This window comes from Nesoenas mayeri, assembly GCF_963082525.1.
Source record: "Nesoenas mayeri genome assembly, chromosome: 1".
In the NCBI taxonomy this organism is placed as follows: Eukaryota; Metazoa; Chordata; class Aves; order Columbiformes; family Columbidae; genus Nesoenas; species Nesoenas mayeri.
Window position 1 is genome coordinate 149,714,862 of NC_137541.1, and position 23,361 is coordinate 149,738,222.

At 37.3% G+C, this 23,361-nt stretch overlaps 1 protein-coding gene across 1 annotated transcript in view; it reads left to right on the top strand.

Moving 5' to 3' along the window:
- Nucleotides 1-1,185: 1,185 nt before the first annotated feature.
- The window catches only part of CCDC138 (coiled-coil domain containing 138), a gene marked incomplete at both ends in the record, with an annotated part of 37,440 nt that continues 15,264 nt past the window's right edge, over nucleotides 1,186-23,361 (top strand). Inside the window, 13 exons of the mRNA XM_080363454.1 lie at nucleotides 1,186-1,272; nucleotides 3,323-3,383; nucleotides 3,736-3,874; nucleotides 4,390-4,505; nucleotides 7,273-7,457; nucleotides 8,343-8,516; nucleotides 11,794-11,913; nucleotides 13,337-13,414; nucleotides 13,494-13,604; nucleotides 15,728-15,892; nucleotides 16,637-16,753; nucleotides 17,810-18,002; nucleotides 21,521-21,697. Of these exons, the coding sequence (XP_080219580.1) occupies nucleotides 1,186-1,272; nucleotides 3,323-3,383; nucleotides 3,736-3,874; nucleotides 4,390-4,505; nucleotides 7,273-7,457; nucleotides 8,343-8,516; nucleotides 11,794-11,913; nucleotides 13,337-13,414; nucleotides 13,494-13,604; nucleotides 15,728-15,892; nucleotides 16,637-16,753; nucleotides 17,810-18,002; nucleotides 21,521-21,697 (1,723 nt within the window). The remainder of the gene's footprint in view (nucleotides 1,273-3,322; nucleotides 3,384-3,735; nucleotides 3,875-4,389; nucleotides 4,506-7,272; nucleotides 7,458-8,342; nucleotides 8,517-11,793; nucleotides 11,914-13,336; nucleotides 13,415-13,493; nucleotides 13,605-15,727; nucleotides 15,893-16,636; nucleotides 16,754-17,809; nucleotides 18,003-21,520; nucleotides 21,698-23,361) is intronic.

A 23,361-nucleotide genomic window follows, 5' to 3' on the forward strand; every position in this document is an offset into this window, starting at 1 on the left:
TTTCCTGGGGCAGATTTCTGACCTCCCTGCAGAGCTGAGTAACTGTAGCTTAGATGTGCTTGGGTTGTTCTATCTTTTAAAGCTTTTTTTCTCAGTAGTGAATATGCATAAATGAATATGGCTTTTAAACAATTTATGGTCTATACCTCAGTGCTGGCATTATCAAGGTTTTTTCTTCAAGGTAACCAATTTAATGTTTTGATCTGTAAACTGGAAATATGTAACTTATATATTCAGCTTTGTTTGTTTGTTTTTAGGGATAGTGGGAGTACTTTTTCCCTAAAGCTCATACAAAAGCATTAGCCTGTAAAACAAACCTGCCATGGCTGGTCAAGAGAGGTTCTCCTTCCCCTCTACTCTGCCCTAGTGAGACCGCATCTGGAATATTGTGTCCAGTTGTGGGCCCCTCAGTTCCAGAAGGACAGGGAACTGCTGGAGAGAGTCCAGCACAGAGACATAAAGATGATGAAGGGGGTGGAGCATCTCCCTTATGAGGAAAGGCTGAGGGAGCTGGGTCTCTTGAGCTTGGAGAAGAGGAGACTGAGGGGTGACCTCGTTAATGTTTATAAATATGTAAAGGGTGAGTATCACGAGGATAGAGCCAGGCTCTTCTTGGTGACAATCGATGATAGGACAAGGGGTAATGGGTGCCAACTGAAACACGGGAGGTTCCACTGAAATATGAGAAGAAACTTCTTTACAGTGAAGGTGACAGAGCACTGGAACAGGCTGCGCAGGGGGGTTGTGGGGTCTCCTTCGCTGGAGACATTCAAAACCCGCCTGGATGCATTATTGTGTAGGCTCATCCAAGTGTTCCTGCTCCGGCAGGGGGAGTGGACTAGGTGATCTTAGGTCCCTTGCAGTCCCTAACATTCTGTGAGGCCAGGACGCAGGCCCCTCTGCGGGCAGCACGAGAGGGAGGCCGGGCCTGCAGGAAGCGCTGTCCCGCTGGGGAGAGGGAAACAGTCATTCCAGGGCTTTGCCGGTGCCGTGACGCCGGGTGCGGCTCCTCGGGCAGCGACAATCGCCTCCCGTCGCCACGGGGGAACTAACGCGCCCCGCCCGCTCCCAACGGCCGATGGGACCGTGTGCGCGTGCGCCCGGCCCGCCGGTCCCGCGCCGCTTCCCGCGCCTGCGCATCCCGCCTGCGAGTGGTGGCGGTTTCTTCGAGCGCGGCCGTGCGCAATGGCGGGGCCTGGACACGGCTTCGGTGTGAGCCCCGGCCGCGCTGCCCAGTGTCTGCAGCGGCGCTACCTGCGGGGGCCGGCGGGGGTGAGACGGGAGGGCCGGGGGCTACGTGCCTAGGGAGGGAGGTGGGCAGTATGGGGGAGGCGGAGGAAGAGGAGAAAGTCGTTCCCTCTCGCCAGGTGCCTTCCCTTGGAGTTCATGGTGAACACTGTGGTGTGACAGATGCGTACAGTATCAAAGCCAGAAACAGGATTTAAACGAGCTTCAGGAGCTTACGTGTAAAGTATGTTAGTTCTAATCCTGCCTCTGTTTCCTTCTCTGTTCTGGTTGCATTACAGTGGAAGTCACAGAAGCATAGAATGTCCTGAGTTGGAAGGGACACACAAGGATCATCGAGTCCAACTCTGGTCTAAGTGCTAAAGATTCATGCTTAGCTGAACTTGAAATTTTTCTGGAAATTGCGATTCCAAATTGTGTGCATTCGCAAAGCACACTCTGAGCAGTTGGGCTTTAATTTTTGCCTCTAACTTTCTGGTGCCTGCTAGTTGAGCAAGATGATATGTGAAACCTCTTAGAAGCAGTATAGTAGGCATGTATGAAATATATATAATAGGATAACTAATTTCTTTCGTATCTTCTCTTGCTACAGTAATTGCTAGCCTTATTTAGAATGTGTTAGGAGCGTTTGTGGTTTTTTGTAAAGCCTAGTGATTAGCTGTGTTTTCAGGGAGCAGGAAGTTGTTCCTTGTGTAGTTAACAAGAGGAGAATCTAACCTATCGTTTACAAGAGACTGCCACAATAACGAGACAGTAAACAGTGATTGGTATCACTTCCTTGCTGAGATAAAGCAAAGCTATTTCACATTAGAGTGTGTCAGGTTCTTTGCACCGACCTGAATGAAAGAATTGGATTGTGATTCCTCTGTTTCTGTCACTTGTGCTGATATAAGCGTTTATGGGTCTACACAGTGGATTAGGAAAATGATCTGCCTAAAAATCCAGCAAACCAGACCCCCCTGCCTTGATGTGCTGGTGTTTCAAAAGCCTTTGACACTTTGTAGAAGGAACACTCACTGTGTGTGCACTTTTATTTTGTCTGGTCTGTCTTTCCCTGTGACAAACTTTTGCAGTTCCTTTATTGCATCTGTGCTCCATGGGTCAAATGCTTCCAGTGTGCCCAGGGCATAACAGACCTTAAACGTTAAAACTCATGCTGCAAGGGAAGTAATATGTTGTAAAAATTCCCAGGAGCGGACAAAGATTGAGAGCTATTGAAAGCTGGATCTGAGACAGACACATTTGGATTGGGAGATCAAGCTGGTCCTGGGAATCATCAAGTAAACACAGAAACCAGCCTTTTTTCTTTTTTTTTTTTTTTCCTGAGGAAGTGTGGTTTAACATTTTAGGATCAGAAACTGTCCCAAATGTGGGGTGAAGATTTGGGTTCTTTAGCACCTAAAATCAGGATGTATCTGCCCTTAGTTCCTCTAGAAGGATTTGCAATTCAGGTAGCATTTTGTGGTGGGAGTGTTGTGTTTTTCTTGGGGAATATTCTGCTTTGAACTACAGAACTGTTCTTTAAAGAAAAATATTTTTCAAGAGCTGTTTTTAAAAAACTATCACTGAATTTTTAAAGTGTAATGTTTGCGAGGAAGGACATGCAAGATTTGTTTGTGCTTTTTCTTATTATAAAGCAGCATGTATATACAAGAAAATACAGGAGTTAGTAGCCCAACACTTCTATCATTTGTTTTTTCAGAATGTAGTTACAAGTTAATAGGAAGCAGGAAACTTTGACATAAAACACCTAAATGCAAAGATAGATGGCACTGTTTCTATGATTACCTAATCCTACGTTTATGCCCTTATTTTATGTCACTATCTCCATAGTTTCTCAAATATTTTAATATATAACACTATGAATATTTCATTATTAGACTGGGGGGGATATAATTACCTCTTTATATTAATGTGAGAGGCATTTATATATTAAAAAAACCACTTCTCTTTTCAAAGTCAGTAGTTTGTAGTAAGTTCTGTCACAAAATGTTGTAACTGTTAAACAAGTGAGTTGTAACATACATTTTCCCTGAAAATTCTGACTGTATTATGGTGGTTTTGCACTTACTTTTAGGATTGTCTTTCAGGAGCATTACATACTGGATATAAGAGTGGAAGCTCCCTTGAATACAAAGGTAATACCGAACAATGTTGCTTTGATGTCTTTTTCAGGGAAAATATATACTAAAACTGTATAATTTCTAAAGTTATTTTAAGTTGTCTTATATTTTCCTCATTTTAACTGGCAGTCATTTTTGATCAGCAGGTTGTGATATCTGGGAACCAGCCTGGGAATGTTAAGATTCACATGAGGAGCACAAAGGATGCTTTAGAACAATGGTTTAGAACAATTTGTCAGGCTGCGTCAGTGGTTTTTTTTGGTTCTTAAATGTACACAATTACACCGCAAGCATTTCTCTTAAGCCCTTGTTGATTTCATAATGTCAGTTTCTCAGATGAATAATACAATTATTTCCTATATTCCAGGTGACATGGACAGCTCACTGGAAAATACGACTATTTCTTTATCCAAATGTTCTTTAGTGTCAGAAATTACTGAAAGTGGAAGAGAGAACAGCATAAGGTCTCCTAGTGATTTCCTACGAAGTTTTAAAGACTGGGATTGGTAAGAGGTGTTTTCTACTCACCTTTATCATGTATTATCTCCAATAATCCAAATAAACCACGAGTAAACAATACATTTGGATTGCACAGATCTGGAAGCTGGTTTAAGATTCTTATTTTCTTGTTCAATAAAGAACTGTTTGTGGCTGGTGTATGAAATACTGGGAATGCTGAGTTTTATGAGGAGTATTGTCTCATTCATTTTCTAATATGTGTGTGTTGGAATTGCCAATGGAATACAGGGATTATATAAACTGAACTGGTGATATAAACTAGTTACTGTTACTACTTTTAAGTCAGCAACATTACTAATTGTTGTGTTTAAAATCTTGTAAATAATAGTGCCTTTCCATCCAAATGATCTAACTCTGCTATTTGCTATTAGTCAAATATAAAAATCTTAGATCAAGCAATGTTCACACATTTATACAAACTTCTCTCAGTGCTCTACATATAGTACGTTAGAAAGGGACTGAGTAATTTCAAAATATTGCTTTTTTGTATTTTTTTTTTTAGTTTGGATGATGAGCAAGATTCTTTTTGTGATTCAAGTGGTTTAGAAGTAGAAGAGAAGACTATTAATGGCTCTGAAACTGATGCAGTTCAAAATACAGCTATGTATGTGGAAACAGGTAATAAATATTGAATTTTAAATATTTTTACAATTCTGTGTGAAGTATAACATGTAATGTAAAAAGCGTTCTAGTACATTTATTTCTTTTCAGTTCAGAAATACAATAATCAGCTAAAATGCACTTTAATTTGGCGATTTACCCTTTCGTGTAAGTATGAGTAACTCCTTCAGAATTATTTTAGGAGGTCCAGACATACTTGATGCAATGCTAACATATATTTTTAAAAGAAAAATCAAGCTTTCATAAAACTGGTTGCCAGATGACTTTATAATAAGAATGAAGAAGCAGGATGTGTTCTGGGTTTTATTTTGTTTTAAGTAGGTAGCTGCATTAACAGATACTACAACTCTGCTAGGTCAGATGTCTGTTGTTGGTTTAAGGATTGAAAACTGGCAAAGAGGAGAGAGAGGGTGTTATCTGTTGTTCAGTTAGCTCAGGAAATTCTAACTGGAAGATTGTAGCAGGGTCCAACTGGCATTAATTCACTGCACATGTTTGAAAATGCTGCCACAATTGGAGGAATCTGTGAATCAGTGTAGCTCTGACTCATGTGGAGAGTTTTAGGTTTAGAACAACATAGCCGAATGCTTTTGAAAGTGTATCTGGAAATGCAGAGACAGACAGCCTACCAGCCAGCAACCCCAGAAAGGAGCTAAAAGGAATCTCAGAAGCCAGGCAGAACAGATCAATGGAACTGTAACAGACTGCCACCAAGAGTTGTATTAAATGGGTGGAGACAGTATAAGAACAGCTTTCTGAAAATACATGCTTTCTGAAAAGAAGAAAAAAATGAACTGCAACAGGAAAAATTTAGTTTACAGTATTTGGATTCAGAGGTAAAATAAATAAACTTTGATAAATAGGTCCCTTCCGACCTGGTATTTTATGATTCTATGATTTGTTTCAGATATAACTACTTCTTTTCTTGGTTTCTTTTCCTTCCTTCCCTTCCCCCCCTTTATGATTTGTGTGGCATTGTACTAGTTATGCTCTCCTTCTTTACTCTGGGACCAGACACACTGTAGGAGAACAACAGATTTGGTTTCTTGTCCTGCTCCAGCTGTGAAAGGTGATCAACCACAGGTCTGCCAGATGCATACCACCAATTAGCCCTTATTACATCATATACTTTTCTAGTAATCTTTTTCCTGTTTCTTGATGCTCCTTATTATCCTTCTTTTCTACAGTTGCGAAATAACCAACCTATCCCTACTTACTTTTCCCTCATTGGCCTGAGCTTTGCTACATCTCTACATGTTATGGCAGCTCAGCCCCACACAACTGTTTGCTCACTTTCCCTTGCCCAGCATGAAGTGAGAGAATCAGAAAGGTAAAAGTGAGAAAACTTGCAAACTGCTTGGGAGAGTCCAGTGCAGAGCCACGAAGATGATGAAGTGGGTGGAGCATCTCCCTTATGAGGAAAGGCTGAGGGAGCTGGATCTCTTGAGCTTGGAGGAGACTGAGGGGTGACCTCATTAATGTTTATAAATATGTAAAGGGTGAGCGTCACGAGGATGGAGCCAGGCTCTTCTTGGTGACAACCAGTGATAGGACAAGGGGCAATGGGTGCAAACTGGAACACAGGAGGTTCCACTTAAATATGAGAAGAAACTTCTTCTCAGTGAGGGTGCCAGAGCACTGGAACAGGCTGCCCAGGGGGGTTGTGAAGTCTCCTTCTCTGGAAACGTTCAAAACCCGCCTGGACACATTCCTGTGTAACCTCATGTGGGTGTTCCTGCTCCAGTGGGGGGACTGGACTAGATGATCTTTCAAGGTCCCTTCCCATCCCTAATGTTTTATGATTCTTTGATTTTGTGAGATAAAGACACTTTAATAGGTAAAGCAAAAGCTGTGTGTGCAAGCAAAGCCAAACAAGGGATTCATTCACTGCTTCCCACGGGCAGGCAGGTTTTCAGCCATCTCCAGGAAAGCCAGGCTCCATTACATGTAACGGTTACTTGGGAAGGCAAATGCCATCACTCCAAACATCCCCCCTTTCTCCCTCTTACTGCAGCTTTTATTGCTGAGCATGGCGCCATATGGTTTGGGATATCTCTTTGGTCAGTTGGGGTCAGCTGTCCTGGCTGTGTCCCCTCCCAGTTTCTTGTGCACCCCCAGCCTCCTTACTGGTGGGGCAGTGTGAGAAACACAAAAGCCCTTGATGCTGTGCAAGCCCTGCTCAGCAGTAACTAAAACATCCCTGTGTTATCAACACTGTTTTGGTCACAAATGCAAAACACAGCACCATATGAGCTACTATGAAGAAAATTAACTCTATCCAAGCTAAAACCAGCACAGTACCCAAACTTATATTTCTGATACTGTTGCCTAGGTAGTCTTGGCCTGATGTGGTACCTAGGTGCCATTGGCCTTTCCAGATGTCTCTTCCCCAAAATATCACAATACTTCCATTCAATTATCTGTGAATTTTGACTGTTTTACTGTTTATGGAATCTAGCCATTCCTCACTGTGCTATTTGCAACTTTCCTCAGCTTCTTACACTATAATTTGTGTAATCTGTGTGGAACATAGTTTTCTTAAAAAACTTCATTGATTAGTGATCAATTCAAACAAGTCATGGAACACAGCTTTGAGCAATTCTCTGTAATTCTTTAAGAGCTACTTTCTAGTTTTGATACCTCTTGCTCTATGCTTGTCACTATAAATGCCTAAAATAAGTTTTCACTGCTTTGGAAGAACAATCATGTCATTATTTATCTAGGACTAATTTTTTTAAGTAAAATGGGTTTTTCCTTTCCATAGGCAGCACCTTACCATCCCATTTGGATGCAAATACACAAGAAAATAGTGACCAAAGTATTACCAACGCTTTGGCAAGGAGAATTGTGAATGAAGCTGATGTTCAAGCATGCAATAGTCAAGGCTTAATACCACCTCACATCAGTCAAATTTATGATGAATTATTTGTCATACATCAAAAGCTCCAGGTAAGAACCGGAATCACCTTAAAAATTTTGTTGAGTAATGTTTCAAAGATTCTCAGTTTTGACAGATAATTCAGAAATTACTCATATACTAAATGACTATTACTTATATACTAAAGCTTAATTACTTATACACTAAAGCTTTTACTATTACTTAATCACAGTTACTTATACACTAAAACTCTGTCATCATCCACCTCTTCCCCTAAATTAATTCACTGATTTATTAGTGGTGCTTGGACTTGCACAGTGGGTAGATTTCAGCTGGAGGGAGTGGTTGCCTTCATGGCCTCCAGCAAAAACTCTCCATTTTGCTTGATCTTTCCTTTTTTGCTGCTGGGGAATCATGACAGTTCGTCCCCTCGAAGGCCTAGGCCACAAATAGAAGAACCTACTATATGACTTTATTCTGTAATAGCTCCTACAAATCTGCTAGATTCCTTGCCAGGATTGTCTTTTGTAAAAGCAATTTTGTCCTTTTACTTCCTTGCCACTCTTGCAGGGATGCTTCCTGCTGATTGAAGAAACAATACAATAATCTAGTGCTCAGGATAGAGAGTTGCATCAGACTCTGTCTTACAGTTAATGCCATTATCCAAGTCTTTTGGAAGCAAAAACCTAGGCTTAATTATCTAGATTTATACCTGAAAAACTGTAGGGTTGAATTTTGTATTTTAGGAAGCTGAACCATCCCGACACACTTCAAAATCATATGGGTTAATGTGTAGGGAAACTGAGCATAGATGTCCATCATGATACTTTTCATTAGTAACCTATTGTGTAACACTGTATCATTTTACAAAAAGTTAAGCAAATCACTGAGAGAGAAAATTCAAATTCAGTATAAATTGTAATAATTTTATGTATTTTAAAGCTCTTTCAACATTTGTTTTCTTGATACAGAGAGAAAGTTCAGCACAGCAGGAGTATGCTCTGCAACTCCAGAAACGAGAGCATTTTCTAACAGAACGAGAAACATTGCTTTTTAAACATGAAGCAGCTTTAGCTAAAATAAGAGGTGTTGAGGAAGAAGTTCACACAAAATTTGGAATAATAAAAGAGGTGCAGTAATATATTTAATAATGTTTATTGCTTGACGTGCCATTTAACTCGTTTGTAGTTATCTTAAGTCATCACAGGTTTGCTGGATATTAATGCTTGTTTCTTTAAACTGCTTGAAATCCCCGAATGAAGGGTTTACAGAAAAAGTACCAAACAACGTTGTTAGGGTTTTTATATGGCTTCTGTTTTAGAGTGGAGCATTTAGTTGTCTATGTGTAGGTACATGTTACTGTTACAATTTAGAAAGCAAAGGTAACTTGTTTTTAAAATAGCGATGACTATATAACCAGTGTTAGAGAAAAAAAAATGTGGTCTGTCTGTAATTGTATGTAACCTAAATTAATATCTTTGTGTTAGCTGTGGTTGAAGTAGATTTCCTGGGGAAGGCTCTAAGTCAAAAAGAGATCTTATAACAACTGCTGCAGAGAGTATTAGCAGAAAAACACTCAAGAAGTTCAAAGAAATTAAATATCAACCTAACTTTGGGAGTGTGGGAGGAAATGAAATGGTATAGTTTCAGCAATGGAAAAACTTGTTCAACAACACTGTTCTTGTGGGTGTTTGCTGTTGAATTTAGGTCTTGTGAAAAGTTTTGGTTATTATCCAGAAGATCGCCAAAAAAGTCCTTAAATATGTGTACTTTGTGTGAAAACCAGAAACTGAGAAATTAAATTTCTTTGAAGTGTGCAGATAAACCTTTCCCACAAGCTGTTGAAGGAGGATAGAGTACACATTAGAAAGGGGAAAGGAGTGTCAGAGGAGGGGGACCTCAACCTCAGGGAAGGAATAGATTAAGATGTTAATTTAGATGTTTCAAATCTTCTGGGCTTTAAGAATGTTACACTAGTTATAGAACTAGTTGATAAAAAACAGGGAAAAATTAGTAGTTATCTGTGAAAATTTGTGGAGGCCAAATGGAGTATTAGAAGACTGGAAAAATGTGGTCCCATTCTTTTCAAAAGGGAAAGACGTGTACAGCCATCAGCTTAATGGCAGTTCTCTAAATAAATAAATAAATCCTGAAACAAGATGCGAACAAGCCACAGGAAGCACAATGCGGAAAACAATGCAATAAATAACTACTAGCATATGTTAATCATAAATGGTCAAATCAGTCTCATTTCCACTGCAGCAAGGTAACAGGCATTGAGAATAGAGAAGTAATAGTTATATATATTTCTGGACTAAATTAGAAATTCTTTATCCAGTTTTGCGTGGCATTTTCATAGTCATATTAGGAAAGTGCAACATAGATGTAATGCCATTGGTGGAAAGCTGTATTGAGACAGTTGTTTACAGTAAACTTGAAGGAATGTACATAGTGAATTCTGGAATATCTTTTCAATCGGGTATTATTCAGTCTTTTCAATAAGAAGTTTGATGGTGAGAAAGAACATATTTATTAAATTCGAATTAAATAGCAAGTGGGAGGGAATTTCAAGCATGCTGAAAAAGAGCATCAGGATTAAAATTGATCTTGACAAATTGAAAATATGAGAGGTATGATAAAAGCCATTATACTATTCTTAAAGCGTGAGTGTACAGTATTGCACTTGAATAGAAATATCTGTAGAAATAGAGGATGATAAGCAGATGCATGGGTTCAACATACAGGATGAACATGCCAAGCTTCAACTACATAATAGGTTGCAATGAAGAGGATAAAACTAATATTTTTTTCATGTCTGTGATAGGAGAAGTAGTAGTAATGGAATATTAGGTTAAGTATTAGAAAAAAATAGATCTAAACAAAAATAGTTAAATATAGGGACAGGTAGATTGGTAAGACTGTAAATTTTGTCTTATACTCTTTTATTCAAAGAAAAAATACTGCTTTAAAAAATTGCTATAAACTGACTGATGTCCCGCACAGGGAAAGATACAGGTCCTACATTGCCCCTCATTAACTCAGAAAATGCTTAAACGTTTCCAGTACTAGAGGACTTAAGAACACACTAGACAGACATTTGGCAGGAGTGAAATGATATAGCTGATTATGAAATGGATGACTTTACTTGGTTTGCTTATGGAAGTGGATGCCCTAGACATCTGGCGTCACCTACAGCTTCGTGGCTACAACTTAGCTGAGTTGGCTCTACTTCCCTTCCAGATTAATATTTCTATGCAGATTCTTCCTAGAGCATCTATTGAACTTCAAATAAAGCTCCTAACTGTGTACATAGAAAGTGAAACATTGCATGTGATGTGATAGGGTGCACTCAACTCTATGTTGGCAGAGTCTGCATGTGTATTGATAGGAAAAGGGGATCTGTCATTTCATGTTGTCATAGCCGAGTGTGGGTAGGTGCTTTAGAAAATAATGTCTTTGCCCACAGCTGCTTTGATCCTGTTGGCTGAAGAAGAGCAACAGTTGAGAAAAAAGGAATTGTAGATGTTTTTTTCTGTGTAGCTGGAAGTTACTGTGATTTTAGAATCACAGAATATCTCAAGTTGGAAGATACCAAAACCAGAGAAGGATCTCTTTAGGGCTTGCTTCCTTTAAACTTCTGCTATGCTTTATTTTTGTCATTTGCACATGTAGAAAGAAAGGATAGGACTGGAAACTGAAAAGTAGAGAAACAGTGAGTGAATGAGTGAAGAATAGTGAATTCATGGAAGGGGAGAAATTAAAAATAGCAAGTACATAGAGCTGGAATATTTTCAGTAAAATAAAACTTTGCTGTTTTATCAGATCTGAGGTACACCAGATGCACTGCTGTCCAGAGAAGATTAAATCTAAAATAAGATTCAGGGAAATGAGAAGAATAACAGTGGATGTGTGGGTTGTACTTAGGAATTCATATGCCTGTGCTATAAATCAGACCACTAGCCTAAGAGATGCAGGATTAATTTCTTGCTCTGCATGATTCAGAGTGAGCAAAGCCAGAAAAACTATTTGAAACCTCAAAAGTCGCTGCAAAAGAGAATCACAGTTTTTCATAGTTATGTAAGTAAAAGCTTTGCTGTTAGTTTTACATCATAAATCTTGCCCACATTTCACTTGTCTGAGAAATTTACATATTGATATAATCTGTTTTGGGTAGAATCAGGAAAGAATAAAAGCAATTGGTTGTGCACGTTGATCTCAGTTTCTTTATAGATTCTCCTGAAGTGTGGATGTTCTTTTTCTCACTACTGGTTCAACTTGCAAATTTGGCCATGAAGAATTACAAACTTAAACTTTGAAAGTTTGTCGTATTATTTTAATACTATAGCTTAGAATTGTTTTTAAAATAGTCTCTTGTAAATCATATTTTTAAATTTGATATTTCTATAGCAACACGAGGCAGAAGTTAAACAGCTGACAGAAGCCTTAAGGGAAATAACTAAAGAAAATAGAAGGCTCAAGTCATCATTCGACACCTTGAAGGAAATTAATGACTCTTTAAGAAAACAGGTAAAAGGACTTATTTCCTGTTATCAATAATTTTACAAGTTACAGTCAACAATTTGAAATATTTGAACAGCTTAAGTTTACCAGATTGATGATTTTTTGTTTCTGTAACACAAGAATTGTATGAATGACTGAAAGTACTTTCCACACCTCTTTCTAGTACTTGAAGTTTAGCCTCTCGGATATTTTACAGTACGAAAAAAGTTGGACTTAATCCTCTGACCCACTAGCAACAGCTGATTGTTAGGAAGGACAAATCCTTGTCGTCTGAAGCCAATTGAGAATGGATGGAGAAAAAGTATTGTAAAATAATAGAATCCACCTTGTGCTGAATTGCTGTGCTGATTCTATTAAATAAGAAGTAGAATGTATATTTCTAGCTTTGCTCAGTATTTTCAGTTATTTTTACAGATCTTAATTAAGACAATATTTTTTCAGTACTTCAACTGAGACAGTGGTTCATAGTAATACAGGGATTAAGAACTGTTAAGAACTTTAACTTCACTGTTAAAATGCTGACACATGAATTGCTATCTAAACTACTTGGTCATTGTTTATTCAGTGAATTAATTACAGTTCTGATAGTCTCGGTATGAAAAAAATCTACATCAGAGCCTTATTCTTTCTCTTTAAGAAGGTCTGACCTAACTCCTAGAGTGTTGATGGTTCTGGTGCTACCCATCTGTCTCTTTATTTCCCCTCACTATAAAATCTTTGCATATCTGTGCAAACTGAGGGCTTCCATGATAATCATGCTGTTGATTATTGTATGCATAGAGCATGTTTCTTGTATTTAAATGGAAGTTACGGTTTCCCTCATCTTTTCTCATGGAGCAAACTGGTTTTGTAGTGTGGTTAGTAACTGTTTCATTCTGCAGAGAAGAAAATTTCCACCTTCCTCATTAACAAGACTATTAGACCATCCTTAAAGTGTGTGCTCCATTTTTATGTCACTTCTTCATGAAAAGTAATAAAATATGTAGTGCCTGTGTACCTGGAGTGGCACTGTGGTGCTTATTCTTCCCCTGAAAACTGAAAGGTTGGGCAGCAGGTCAATGAAGAGCTACTGCTGTTTTATTTATCATGGAACAGGCTGCCCAGAGAGGTGGTAGAGTTTCTTACCTTGGAGATATTCCATAGCTGTCAGGATAAGGTACTGGGAAGCTGGCTCTAGGTGACTCTGCTGGAGCTGAGGGCTGATGACCTCCAGAGGTACCGGCCAACTTCAGCCATTCTGTGATTCTGTAGTTTGTTGAGGAGGCTTCAATTGATTTGATTTTGTTTCAATGACTTGCTTGGTAGAAAAAAAAATGAACTTAAATAATTCAGCTGCTCAGCAGCCTCATCAAATTATTTCAATGTGATAATTAAATCAAGAAGTGATTTTTGAATTTACGAATACTTTAATATTTTCTTATTCTTTCAGTTAAATGATGTAACTGAGCTGAACAAGAAGTTGGAAGGTCAAGCCAGAAAAGTACAAGCTCGTTTAGAGAATCTACAAGTAAGGATTTTTCTTACATGTACCTTCTTCCTTTATAGGTAGCAAGTGAAATGTAATTCATTGTTACATTTTGTTGTAGAGGAAGCATGAATTTTTAACGGTACAGAAGTCTAAGAGTATATGTCAAGTAGTGCAACAAAGTAAACCTGTCAAGCATGAAAAAGTGATGGTAACATCAAAAATTGCTAAGGTAAGAACTGGGCAAAATGAAAGATTTACTTTAAAGAGTACAGGGTGTTTCAAAAAGATGGACCTAGTTTGAAATAATACTGCTTTGAAATGGGATCCATCTCTTTGATATATCCTGTATATTATGTATGTATGTATATTTTTATATATGGTATTATGTAAGAAGATATGGTCATCCTTTAATTGAAATTGAAATTATAACCTGCTTACACTGTAACTGGTTTCTTTTGCTGTCAGAGCAAGTCTTAAACTCATTTTGATCGGTGCAAAAGTACAGCACTGTTGTTATGAATAACACCAGCTAAAAAGCATTTAATCAGACATATCGGATAAAGAATTTTAATTTTCTAAGACAGAGGTGTTTGTACTAGTGAGGGTTTTTTTTTTTTGATAAATAGTCTTTATTGAGGAAAAGAGAATAAATGCCGTGTTCATACACAGTTCCAAAATAGTCACCTCGTTTTCCTTAAAATATCTTCTTACATCACTTAATGAAATTATTTCTGTCTCCATATTGTTCCATTTAGTAGCAAGTCCTCTGCTTGTACTCTGCCAGCATCTTCCAACTGGTAATGATTTTCTCTAGCTAGAGGCTAAACAGTCAAATGGGAGGTATTCACACCATCCTACTTAATTAATCTATACCAGATGCCTTAAAACTGTCCTGTGTATATATAACCAACATATTTCTCTGTTTACATAGGTTTTAGTGTACTTTGATTGCATGTGAAATATAAACAGTATTGGTAGTTATAGTCCTGAGTGAAGAGGAAAACAGTTTTCTGAAGATAGATACAATAAAACTGTCAGAGTCTTTAGAGACCTGTTTGCACAGCCTTTCTTCAGCTACCTCTGGGTATCTGTCATGGAGTATATCATTGCAGTGTAGAAGAGGGACAGAATGACAATTTAATGAAGTCTGTGTTCTTTTTTCTAACAACGCTGGTTACACAGTTAAATTTTAACAACAGTGGATTGTAAGCAATAAAGCAAAGAAGGTCTAATGCAGTGAAATGATTATTTTCACATGTAAAGGACATTAAAGATTTGCTTTCTCCAGTAATTCATTTGGCCATGGTTATAAAATGTAGTGATTCTGTATGTGAAAATTTTTTCCCAGGCCTTTTATAACTGTTTCTCTAAGTACGAATACATGATGTGTGTATTTTTTAACACCCAGAAACCATTACAAATAGTACCTGTTCTGCAGTGGGGAGGGGAGTGAGGGGTGAAAGTGAGAGGCAATGCAAGGTTCTTTCTGGACCTCCATAAGAAAGACTTGACAACAAATGGCTTAATGAAACAGCTGTTTTTATAAGACAGAGTAAGAGAAGGAATATATATAGATAGTGAGTACATCTTGCATCTCTTCAGATGCTGGGAACCTTGCCTTTGTGCACCATCAGATAGAGCTCGGGAGGATTTTTCCAGGGCACACTGAGCAGGTCCCATCCATGGAGAGAAGCTCCTTCTTTTGGCCATTCAAGCTATTATGTAATTTTCTAACAAGGAAAGAACTCTATTAATGAAGGATGTTTGCAGGAGAGCTTCTTGTTGCCCTTTTAGACAGAGGCACGGCCAGGCAGGAGGTGTCGCTGGTACCAAGTGGCAGCTGCCTGCAGGCTTCTGTTACAGGCTGAGTTTATCCTGCAGCCAAGCACAAGATAAACTGTGCAGCTGGTTGATCTGTGCAGCACAGCACAGGCTGTGGCTGCTCGGGTTACCCGTGATGTGGATCTCTGACTCCTCAATGTACTGTGGTGTCCTGGTCAGGATTGCCATCTTCCACCCCTTGATCCACATACAGTTTACATTTACCAGCTATATTATAAGTTACAAGTTATATTAATAACATACAGCCTTCTCAAACCTTGGGTACAAGGTCCAACAGAGCAGATATGGCCTGTTCAAGATCACTGTTTCCTTGAATATAAGGATTTCCACAGGCTCCAGATGCAGTAACTGACCTTGCAGATTTTATCAGGCATATCTTCATCATCCTTTAAATTATGCATAATATTTCAGAACGAATGTGCTCTCATATATTTCAGTCTGTTACTGTTTTGGCTTAGAAAAATCATTAACTTGAAAGCTGAAATATCTGATCTTGTGGATATATTACAGCTACCATTGAATTCACAAGTTTATGAGCTCTTAACTTTTCTTATGGATTGGATCTCAGACCAGCACCTTAGCAGAATAAAAATACAAGAAGAAAAAGGGGACAGTTATAAACCTCTTGTTACCCAGACATCCAAAAATACCTGCACCCAGGAAAGGTGTATGAAGGTAAAGTGATTTGAATTGTTTGCTTGTGTTAATATGTTTTCGGATTTATGTGTTTTATTAAATGATTCCGAGAATATAACAGGTCAGCCTGTTTTATACATGCTTTGGATATAATAATTAAAACAAAATCACTGTTAATAAGTCAGTATTAATTCAGGCAGTGAGGCATAATAGATAATTTGTAATTCGTAAAGTGTACAGATTGTTTTTAAGAAAAAGTGTGATGTCTCAACTAGAGAATTTCAGCATTTTATTTCAGGTCACTTTGTCAGTTGATAATTTGTCTTCTATTTTATGTGTGATACTGTACATAATTCTTTTTTTCTAAGGAGATGAATAGGTATAATTTAAAATATTTTGGTGTCTATATCAGACATTAAAGTTTCAATTTATGACTGATAAAATGTGATACTATGCTGTACTTTTAACACATTTATTTCTTTCTGGCGATACCAAGGTTTGGAAATCAATGAGGTGTTCAGAAAATCTTCTTTTACTGGTTTTCTTCATTATAATAAAGATTTATAGCCATTTGGGTTGGCTTTATTGAGATTGCACTCACATAATGTATCTACATCTTTGCATGTAAACCTCTATAAAATTTAAAATTCTGTTACTTTTACTGGATCTGCCCAATGAGTATTTGCATATGGAATCTGTTAAGCTCCAAGAGAAAGGAGGTTTTTTTGTTTGTTTTTCACTTCATATACTGCATGTAATTTTACTTTTGTATGTTTTTTACAGCTTTTGCCTATAGCTACTGAGCAACTCCAGTGGATGCCATTTGTGAATCCTAAACTACACGTGCCTGTGATTAAATTTATTTACTGGTCCATAAGACAGCTAGACAATGGTAATCAGGTAAAAGAAGTGGTCCTCTTGCAGTATGTTTGTTTTTTTAAAAAAACTAAATTCCCAGAAGATAATGGATTTTGTGTTTTAAACACATATGAAAAGTGGATGTTTTCAGGTGGTATATATAAAAGAAACTCTTTTGTCATTGCAAAGCATAAATTCATAGTGTTTAGCATAGATACTTGGCAAATGAAAAAAAATAATTATTTTTCAAGTTAATTTCAAATTTTGCATTGTGTATCTAAACACAGTTTGCATAAGTATGTGGTCTCTATTGTGGTGTCTAAGCATCTCAGAAATTATATTTTTACATATGTTTCTACAAAACTTTTGCACTCAAAAATGCAATATTTTTAAGCTCACTTTATGCATGAGATTTGTTGAAATTGATGGAAGTGTGTGGCAAAATAGCGAAGGAATTTAGATTTTACTGTTTTCTGCTCAGTGTCCAACCACAGGACGTTCGTTACTCCCTTTAACTAGAATGCTGTATGAAAATATTTGGTAGTATAATAAAGCAAAAGACAGTAGCTGTACTGTAAAGACTCAGTGTAGTGCATAGTGCTGTCAATATTGCTTTTGCTAAAACAGAAGATAGGAAACTTTGGAAATACCTTGACTTTAAATTCAATAGAAGTAATATTTCTGTACAGTTTATGATGAAAAGTCTAATAGGTCTTACCTGAACAATGTTCTTAAGGTTTATGTTTAGACCTTCAGTCTGTAAATGCTTTAGCAGGACGTAACTTCAGGCATCCATACAAAACAGAGTTGACTGAAGCTGAGCTGTCCTGGAACCAGAGGCAACTCTAATAACATCAGCATATCAGAGGCCCTCACTAACAAGTCTCTTTGTGAAGTGTGTCTTGATAAGGCATCATGATAATGTTCACCTGCTTTTGGAACACAAAGTAGTAGCCTATTCAGATGATACTTGATACATAGTCAAACCATTTGCTATTTAATATTTAATTTCTAGGGGAATGTATATATTGCTACATAGTACACAGGATTTTAATGTGCTTTAATGTTTACACTAACTGTGTGCATTGTTTGAAACAGCATGCAACAATGACATCGACAATGAGAAGACTTGGTGAAGATATTTTCAAAGGCATAGTAAGTAAGGGAAAGCTGCTGAGTTCTTCTGAACAGTCTACAGAGAATAAAGCTAAATCAGCAGCTTTCTTTAAGAGTTCCTGTATGCCTTTGAGGTTTCTGTCAACTTTAATTGTGCTTAAAACAGTGACACAAGGTAAGTTTTGATTTTTTGAAATTTATTTGTTTATTTATTTCAGTCATGTACCTGGACAAAAACTGTTTCAGTGATACTGTAGTGTCTATTATGCTTTATTAGTGAAAAGTGGGTTTACTTGTGTTTTACTACCTTGTGAAGCAAAATATACTGGAAACAAGTATGAATCTTGCTATTGTTAATTTCATGTTGGAATTTATGTGTTGTTTTTAGTATGATGAGTTCTTGTGAGACAAATCAGCATTTCTGAAGAAGGGGAAAAGAGATGTTGGTAATTCTGTTGAACTGCCACTACAGCAGTGATAGGATTGCCAAGATCTTTACTGCATGGAGAGGCATAGCTACTTACTCTTTATAAACTGAAATAAGTAGCAGATTTTGCACAGTTCTAGAATTTCACTGTCCTATTGAAGCTAGTAGGTTGTTTACCTGTCCCCTGAAATGCTGATCAGCTTCAGTGTGAAGTGTTTCTTTTCTGACATAGTCACGACTTTGCTGCATTTGTCTTTATAGATAAGTCTGATGTTCATAGTTATTTCTGATGGATCTATAGTCACAAAGAGAAAGCTGCATGTGTAGTGGATTAGAATTGCTAGATTGAATTGCGATACCATGTATGTCCTGAAATTGCTTTGTTGCTTGGTCTAAGTTCAGTACACAGTTCGTACTCCAGCCCTTACCTGTCTGCTGCTCACCTCTTCTCCTACCAAGTCTGGCACTGCAAATGGCTACCTGTAAAACATTGTCAACATCGAAACTGGCAGTTCTTGATATTGTCCATTCAGATTCTCCTGTTAAACTTATTTACAAAGGTACTATGTTCTGTTTACATAAAAATGTTTTAGCATTCAAAGCCACCTGCCTAGCATGAAAAATCACCTTTTTATCCAAAATTTTCCAAGTTTTCAAGATGCTGTGGCAAGTCTTGGTGGGGCCTTCTTTGAAAACAGATATGATCTGAAAAGACTGTAACATTTTCTTTAAAGTGATGACAAAATGGACTGTTTCTGTGAGCTCTGACTGTTGAGCACACTATGAGTAGATTTTTAATGCTTTTTAGTGCTTTCCTTCCTTATCCTTTTGACACAGAGATTGGTGTATACTTTTCTGTCAGAACCCAGAGAATAACCTACAAAATTAACTTTGGTCATTTAAACAAATTAATACCTATCTCTAGTTTATATATGACTTTGAAAACTTCAACAGTAGTACTTAATCTGAATAATGCTTGAAGGTTCTTAATTGGTAACTCTGCAGATTTGATGAGTAATCCAAAAGAATGTCTTATTTTGACTTCTGTTATTAGCTTTCTCTTTTGATTTAGTTGTCTTAATTAAATGGTGGTTTCAGTGATTGCTATGAAGCAGTTTTGTTCACCTGTGCAAAAAGAGCTCATCAGCATAAAAGCAGCAGAGTTAATAAGTCCTCTCTGAATCCTAAATGCAATATAATTGCCACATAATATCAAGTTGAACTTCTGACTGTATAAAGACTTGATTTTTTTTGTGTATTTATTCCTTTGGAAAAAAAAATATCTTCTAAAACAATATAGTCCAGACAGCCTTCAATGCCTGTTAGGAGATTATTGTATCTGAAACAGCTACATCCTTTTCAGCTCATGCTTCTGCCTTTTGTTAACCAAAAAAAGAATCTAGGGTGTGTGACTCTTTCCTTTCATTGTGAGTTTTTATCTGTTTCCACTTTGTTCCCAGGACCCTCCCACCTTTCACACTTGGCAGAAGGTGTATAATAGTAGTGTAAGGTATAATTGTCTACTTAAAACCCATGTAATTTTGTGCTGGCAGAGAAGCAGGGGATGTTGGGTCTTCACTACCTCATGGGAGAGGGAGCAGGTAAAGGTTTCGAAGTAGGCACTATGAGTTTACAAGAATCAGATTGTGTCTGGGCAGAGTGAGAAAAAAATGTGAAAAACAAGAGAGTAGCTCTTCTCTTGGCTGATTTGTTAACTGCTGCCTTCAGTTATGAAGTCTTTGCTCTCTTCAGGGGAAATGGGGAAAAATAGGTGCTGTTACAGATCCTTTTTATGGAAGTCAGGCAGAAAACACTACTTACATACCATTAAGAGCAAGTATAAGAAGCGATTACTGCCTACCTGCAGCAACTTAGGAGTACTGTGGTGCTGCGTAACCAGGATTTTCTGCAAGAATGAGTTCTACAAGCATAGCATGAGAATGAATCTATCTGTAACCCTTTTCCAACTGCTTGTGATACTAGCCACTCATTTTTCCATTTTCAAAGACATTTTAAAAGCACAGATCTTTTCGATAGCATATAATTTTTCAGTGGGGTTATGATTATGAGCAATCTGATCTAATTTCAGAGCTGGTCCTGCTTTGGGCAGGAGATTCCAAACTAAATTATTCCATTATTCTATTTTTGCTATCTTTTTCTCAGGATGGTTTGTATTTTAAAATGTCTTTATGCTTAACTGACTTGTGCTGTATTTATATTGTATTTACAGTAAACACAGGATTTAAATGTGGTAGAAGACTACCCTGACATCATTAATGAATATATATGGTATTTCAGCTGTTGGAGGGAACTATTTCAGTTGAGATATTTTGGCGAAGCATGATAATTACTCTTAAATTAAGACTCTCATTTCTAGAAATGTTTGATAAAAATGATGCAAAAAGAAAGTTATCGCAGAGACTTACCCTAAGCAGATGAATGCTACTGATTAGAATGAATCACTTCAGCTTCTCATGGTTGCTTTTTACTGCTGGCTTCTATAACATGGAAAATATGATCTGTTGATAAACATATGTGGAATATCACTGTGTATGAATTTCGATCACTGACCACATGGCACTAATCATCTAATGGTAAAGTAGCACGTTTGGTTTAAGCATAAATCCTATATTCTCCAAAATGTCAATATCCAGCAGGTGGCGCCGTGGTTAAACTTTTGCTGTACGATAAACTGTTTCCTTGTACTAAATTTTCTGTGCTCCAGATGATCAATGCTATTCCAAGATACTGAGAAAGATTTGACTTCAGGAAATTAAGAAAATTAGATTGCTTCACTTAATCGACATTCTTTGTATAATTTAGTGCACTCCACAATGGATGGGTGTATAAAATGTATGCATTGAAACTTAAACTACAGTTTTTTATAGAAAGGAATGGGAGTAGTTGCTCTTATGAAAGTAATTTCTCTTATTCAGACAAATCAGTCCTTGACTCCTCTAACAGAACCTTCCCAGATGTTGAAACCAACATTGTCTCAAACTGTGCAAGCTCATGTTTTCTCTTAAGCAAAATATTAGAAGGGCTTTGTATTTTTCTTCAACATATGAGTTGTAGTTAGTCTTTTTCTTCACTTACAACAAATTCTTAAGGAATAAAAACAGGCAGAGGATTTCTTTAAAAAAAAATAAAATTTAATCTTTTCAGCCATTTGTCTGCAACAGTAACTCTCACGATAGCTATTCACATATTGCTTAATGGAACTATGATTCTAGAAGTTTTATTGGTTGTATTCTGATATCTTTCAGTGGATTATGTGGCTCAAGCATTGGATTCCCTCCGCACTGACTTGAAGACAGATGAAGGGAAGGCCTTATTTTTGGAATACCAATGTATGCCTGTAATTTTAAGTCACTTAAAAGTAGCCAATAGAGGTCTGCTTTCCAGTGCTCTTGATGGATTACTTCAGATGACCATGGAATCTGGTAAATTGGGGTAGTTTTTAAAAAAAGTGTTGAAAACAGGTCAAGTAAGCATAAATAGAGCATAAAAATATCATGATTCTTCTGTATAAATAATCTAATCTAGTATTAACGTTTGTATCATGTAAATTCATTAGAGACATAAAATGTATTTCTGTATTGTCTGTCTCTTTCTGAGTTATCTTGTTTTTTCTTCTCCCTCTCAGCACCTATGCTTCATATGTTGTCCTGGTTACTTTCTTATTTATTGGTGTCACATTTTTCGTGCTATTTTTGGTTTGGCTTTTCAATTTATTCCCCTGTTTTACCTGCTGATGTCTTTCTTTTAAGTCAGGCTGTGTCATGGAAGCCATATCATGAAAACCTGCCAGCAGGTGGAGATAAAAAATGGACTTTATTTAAATTATTTTTCTAGTTTGGATGAACAGTTTATCCTCAGTCATTTTTCAGTTTCTAATAATTGGAAATACATTTCTGGAAGAGATGGTTACGTTTTTCTGAATTTTACTGTGCTGTAGCCATATAAAAGGGTCAATAATCTAGTTTGTCACAGAACTTTTCCAAGTGATACAGGCTGAGAATCAGCTGGTAACCAACTGGATGAACACAAAAGTAGTGGGCATTCCAGTGCCATGTTGAATATACTTTGTGACTGTGTTTTTAAGATAAAAATCACTCACTGCCTTTTAGAAGAGAAAAGAAGGGGCTGCTACTGTTTTTAAAATGTATATTGTTATTCTGAAAGTGTTTTGTTGCCATACATTGGTAAAAATGGAAAGCATGTTTGGCTTGGGATGGAACAGCAGGTTATGGTTGGACTCGATGATCCTGAGGGTCTCTTCCAACCGAAATGATTCTATGATTCTATGAATTAAAAGCTGTTATGTAGTGAGATAAGTGGCAGAAAGATTTAGCTAAAGCTTTATTCTTCCTTGCAGACTCTTTTTCTGACCATATAGTTAGCATAGTCTTAGACCAAAGTGTTATTCCTAATGGTCGTAACTATGATTGGTAAAGTGTTTGGGAAAGAGGTAGTTGTGTGCACTGAAGTAACCTAAGCAACATGGATTGTGTCTGGTATTACTTTAGATACTGCCAGTGACATTACATCTTCTGTTACCTTGCAGTAGTTGTTCTGATACATTAGATCCCTGCATTTTGGAGAATAATGGAGATATACAATAGTTTTTGTTGGTCAAAGGTCAGTCTAGTCCAACCCTTCCGCAATGAGCAGGGACATCGGCAATTAGCTCTGGGGTGTCAGCTTCACCAGCCTTCGTCTGGGGACAGATATGTTGTGGGACACTCACGTTTTGCCCTGTTGCTTCTCAGAGAAAATGTATATATGAAATCAGAGAAGGATGTTTAATTGAATTGACATTTGAGAATTTATTTTGTGGCAACTGGATATAAAGCCTTAGGTAGAGCCTTTATCTTTGGTAGAATAAATTGCCAATACACAAGTTCTAGGCATGTTCTTCTCTTTTCTAATACATAGTGTTTGCAAGAAATTTTTAACAATGAGAAGTAGTATTGTTAATGGAAAATTGTATTTTTACTTCTTTGTGAGCTTCTTTTTAAAAAGTCATCAAAAGGCAAACTAGAATGTGGCAGTAGATATTCTGAGGGCTCTCTGTGTTAGATTAAAACAGAAATGCATACTCAGT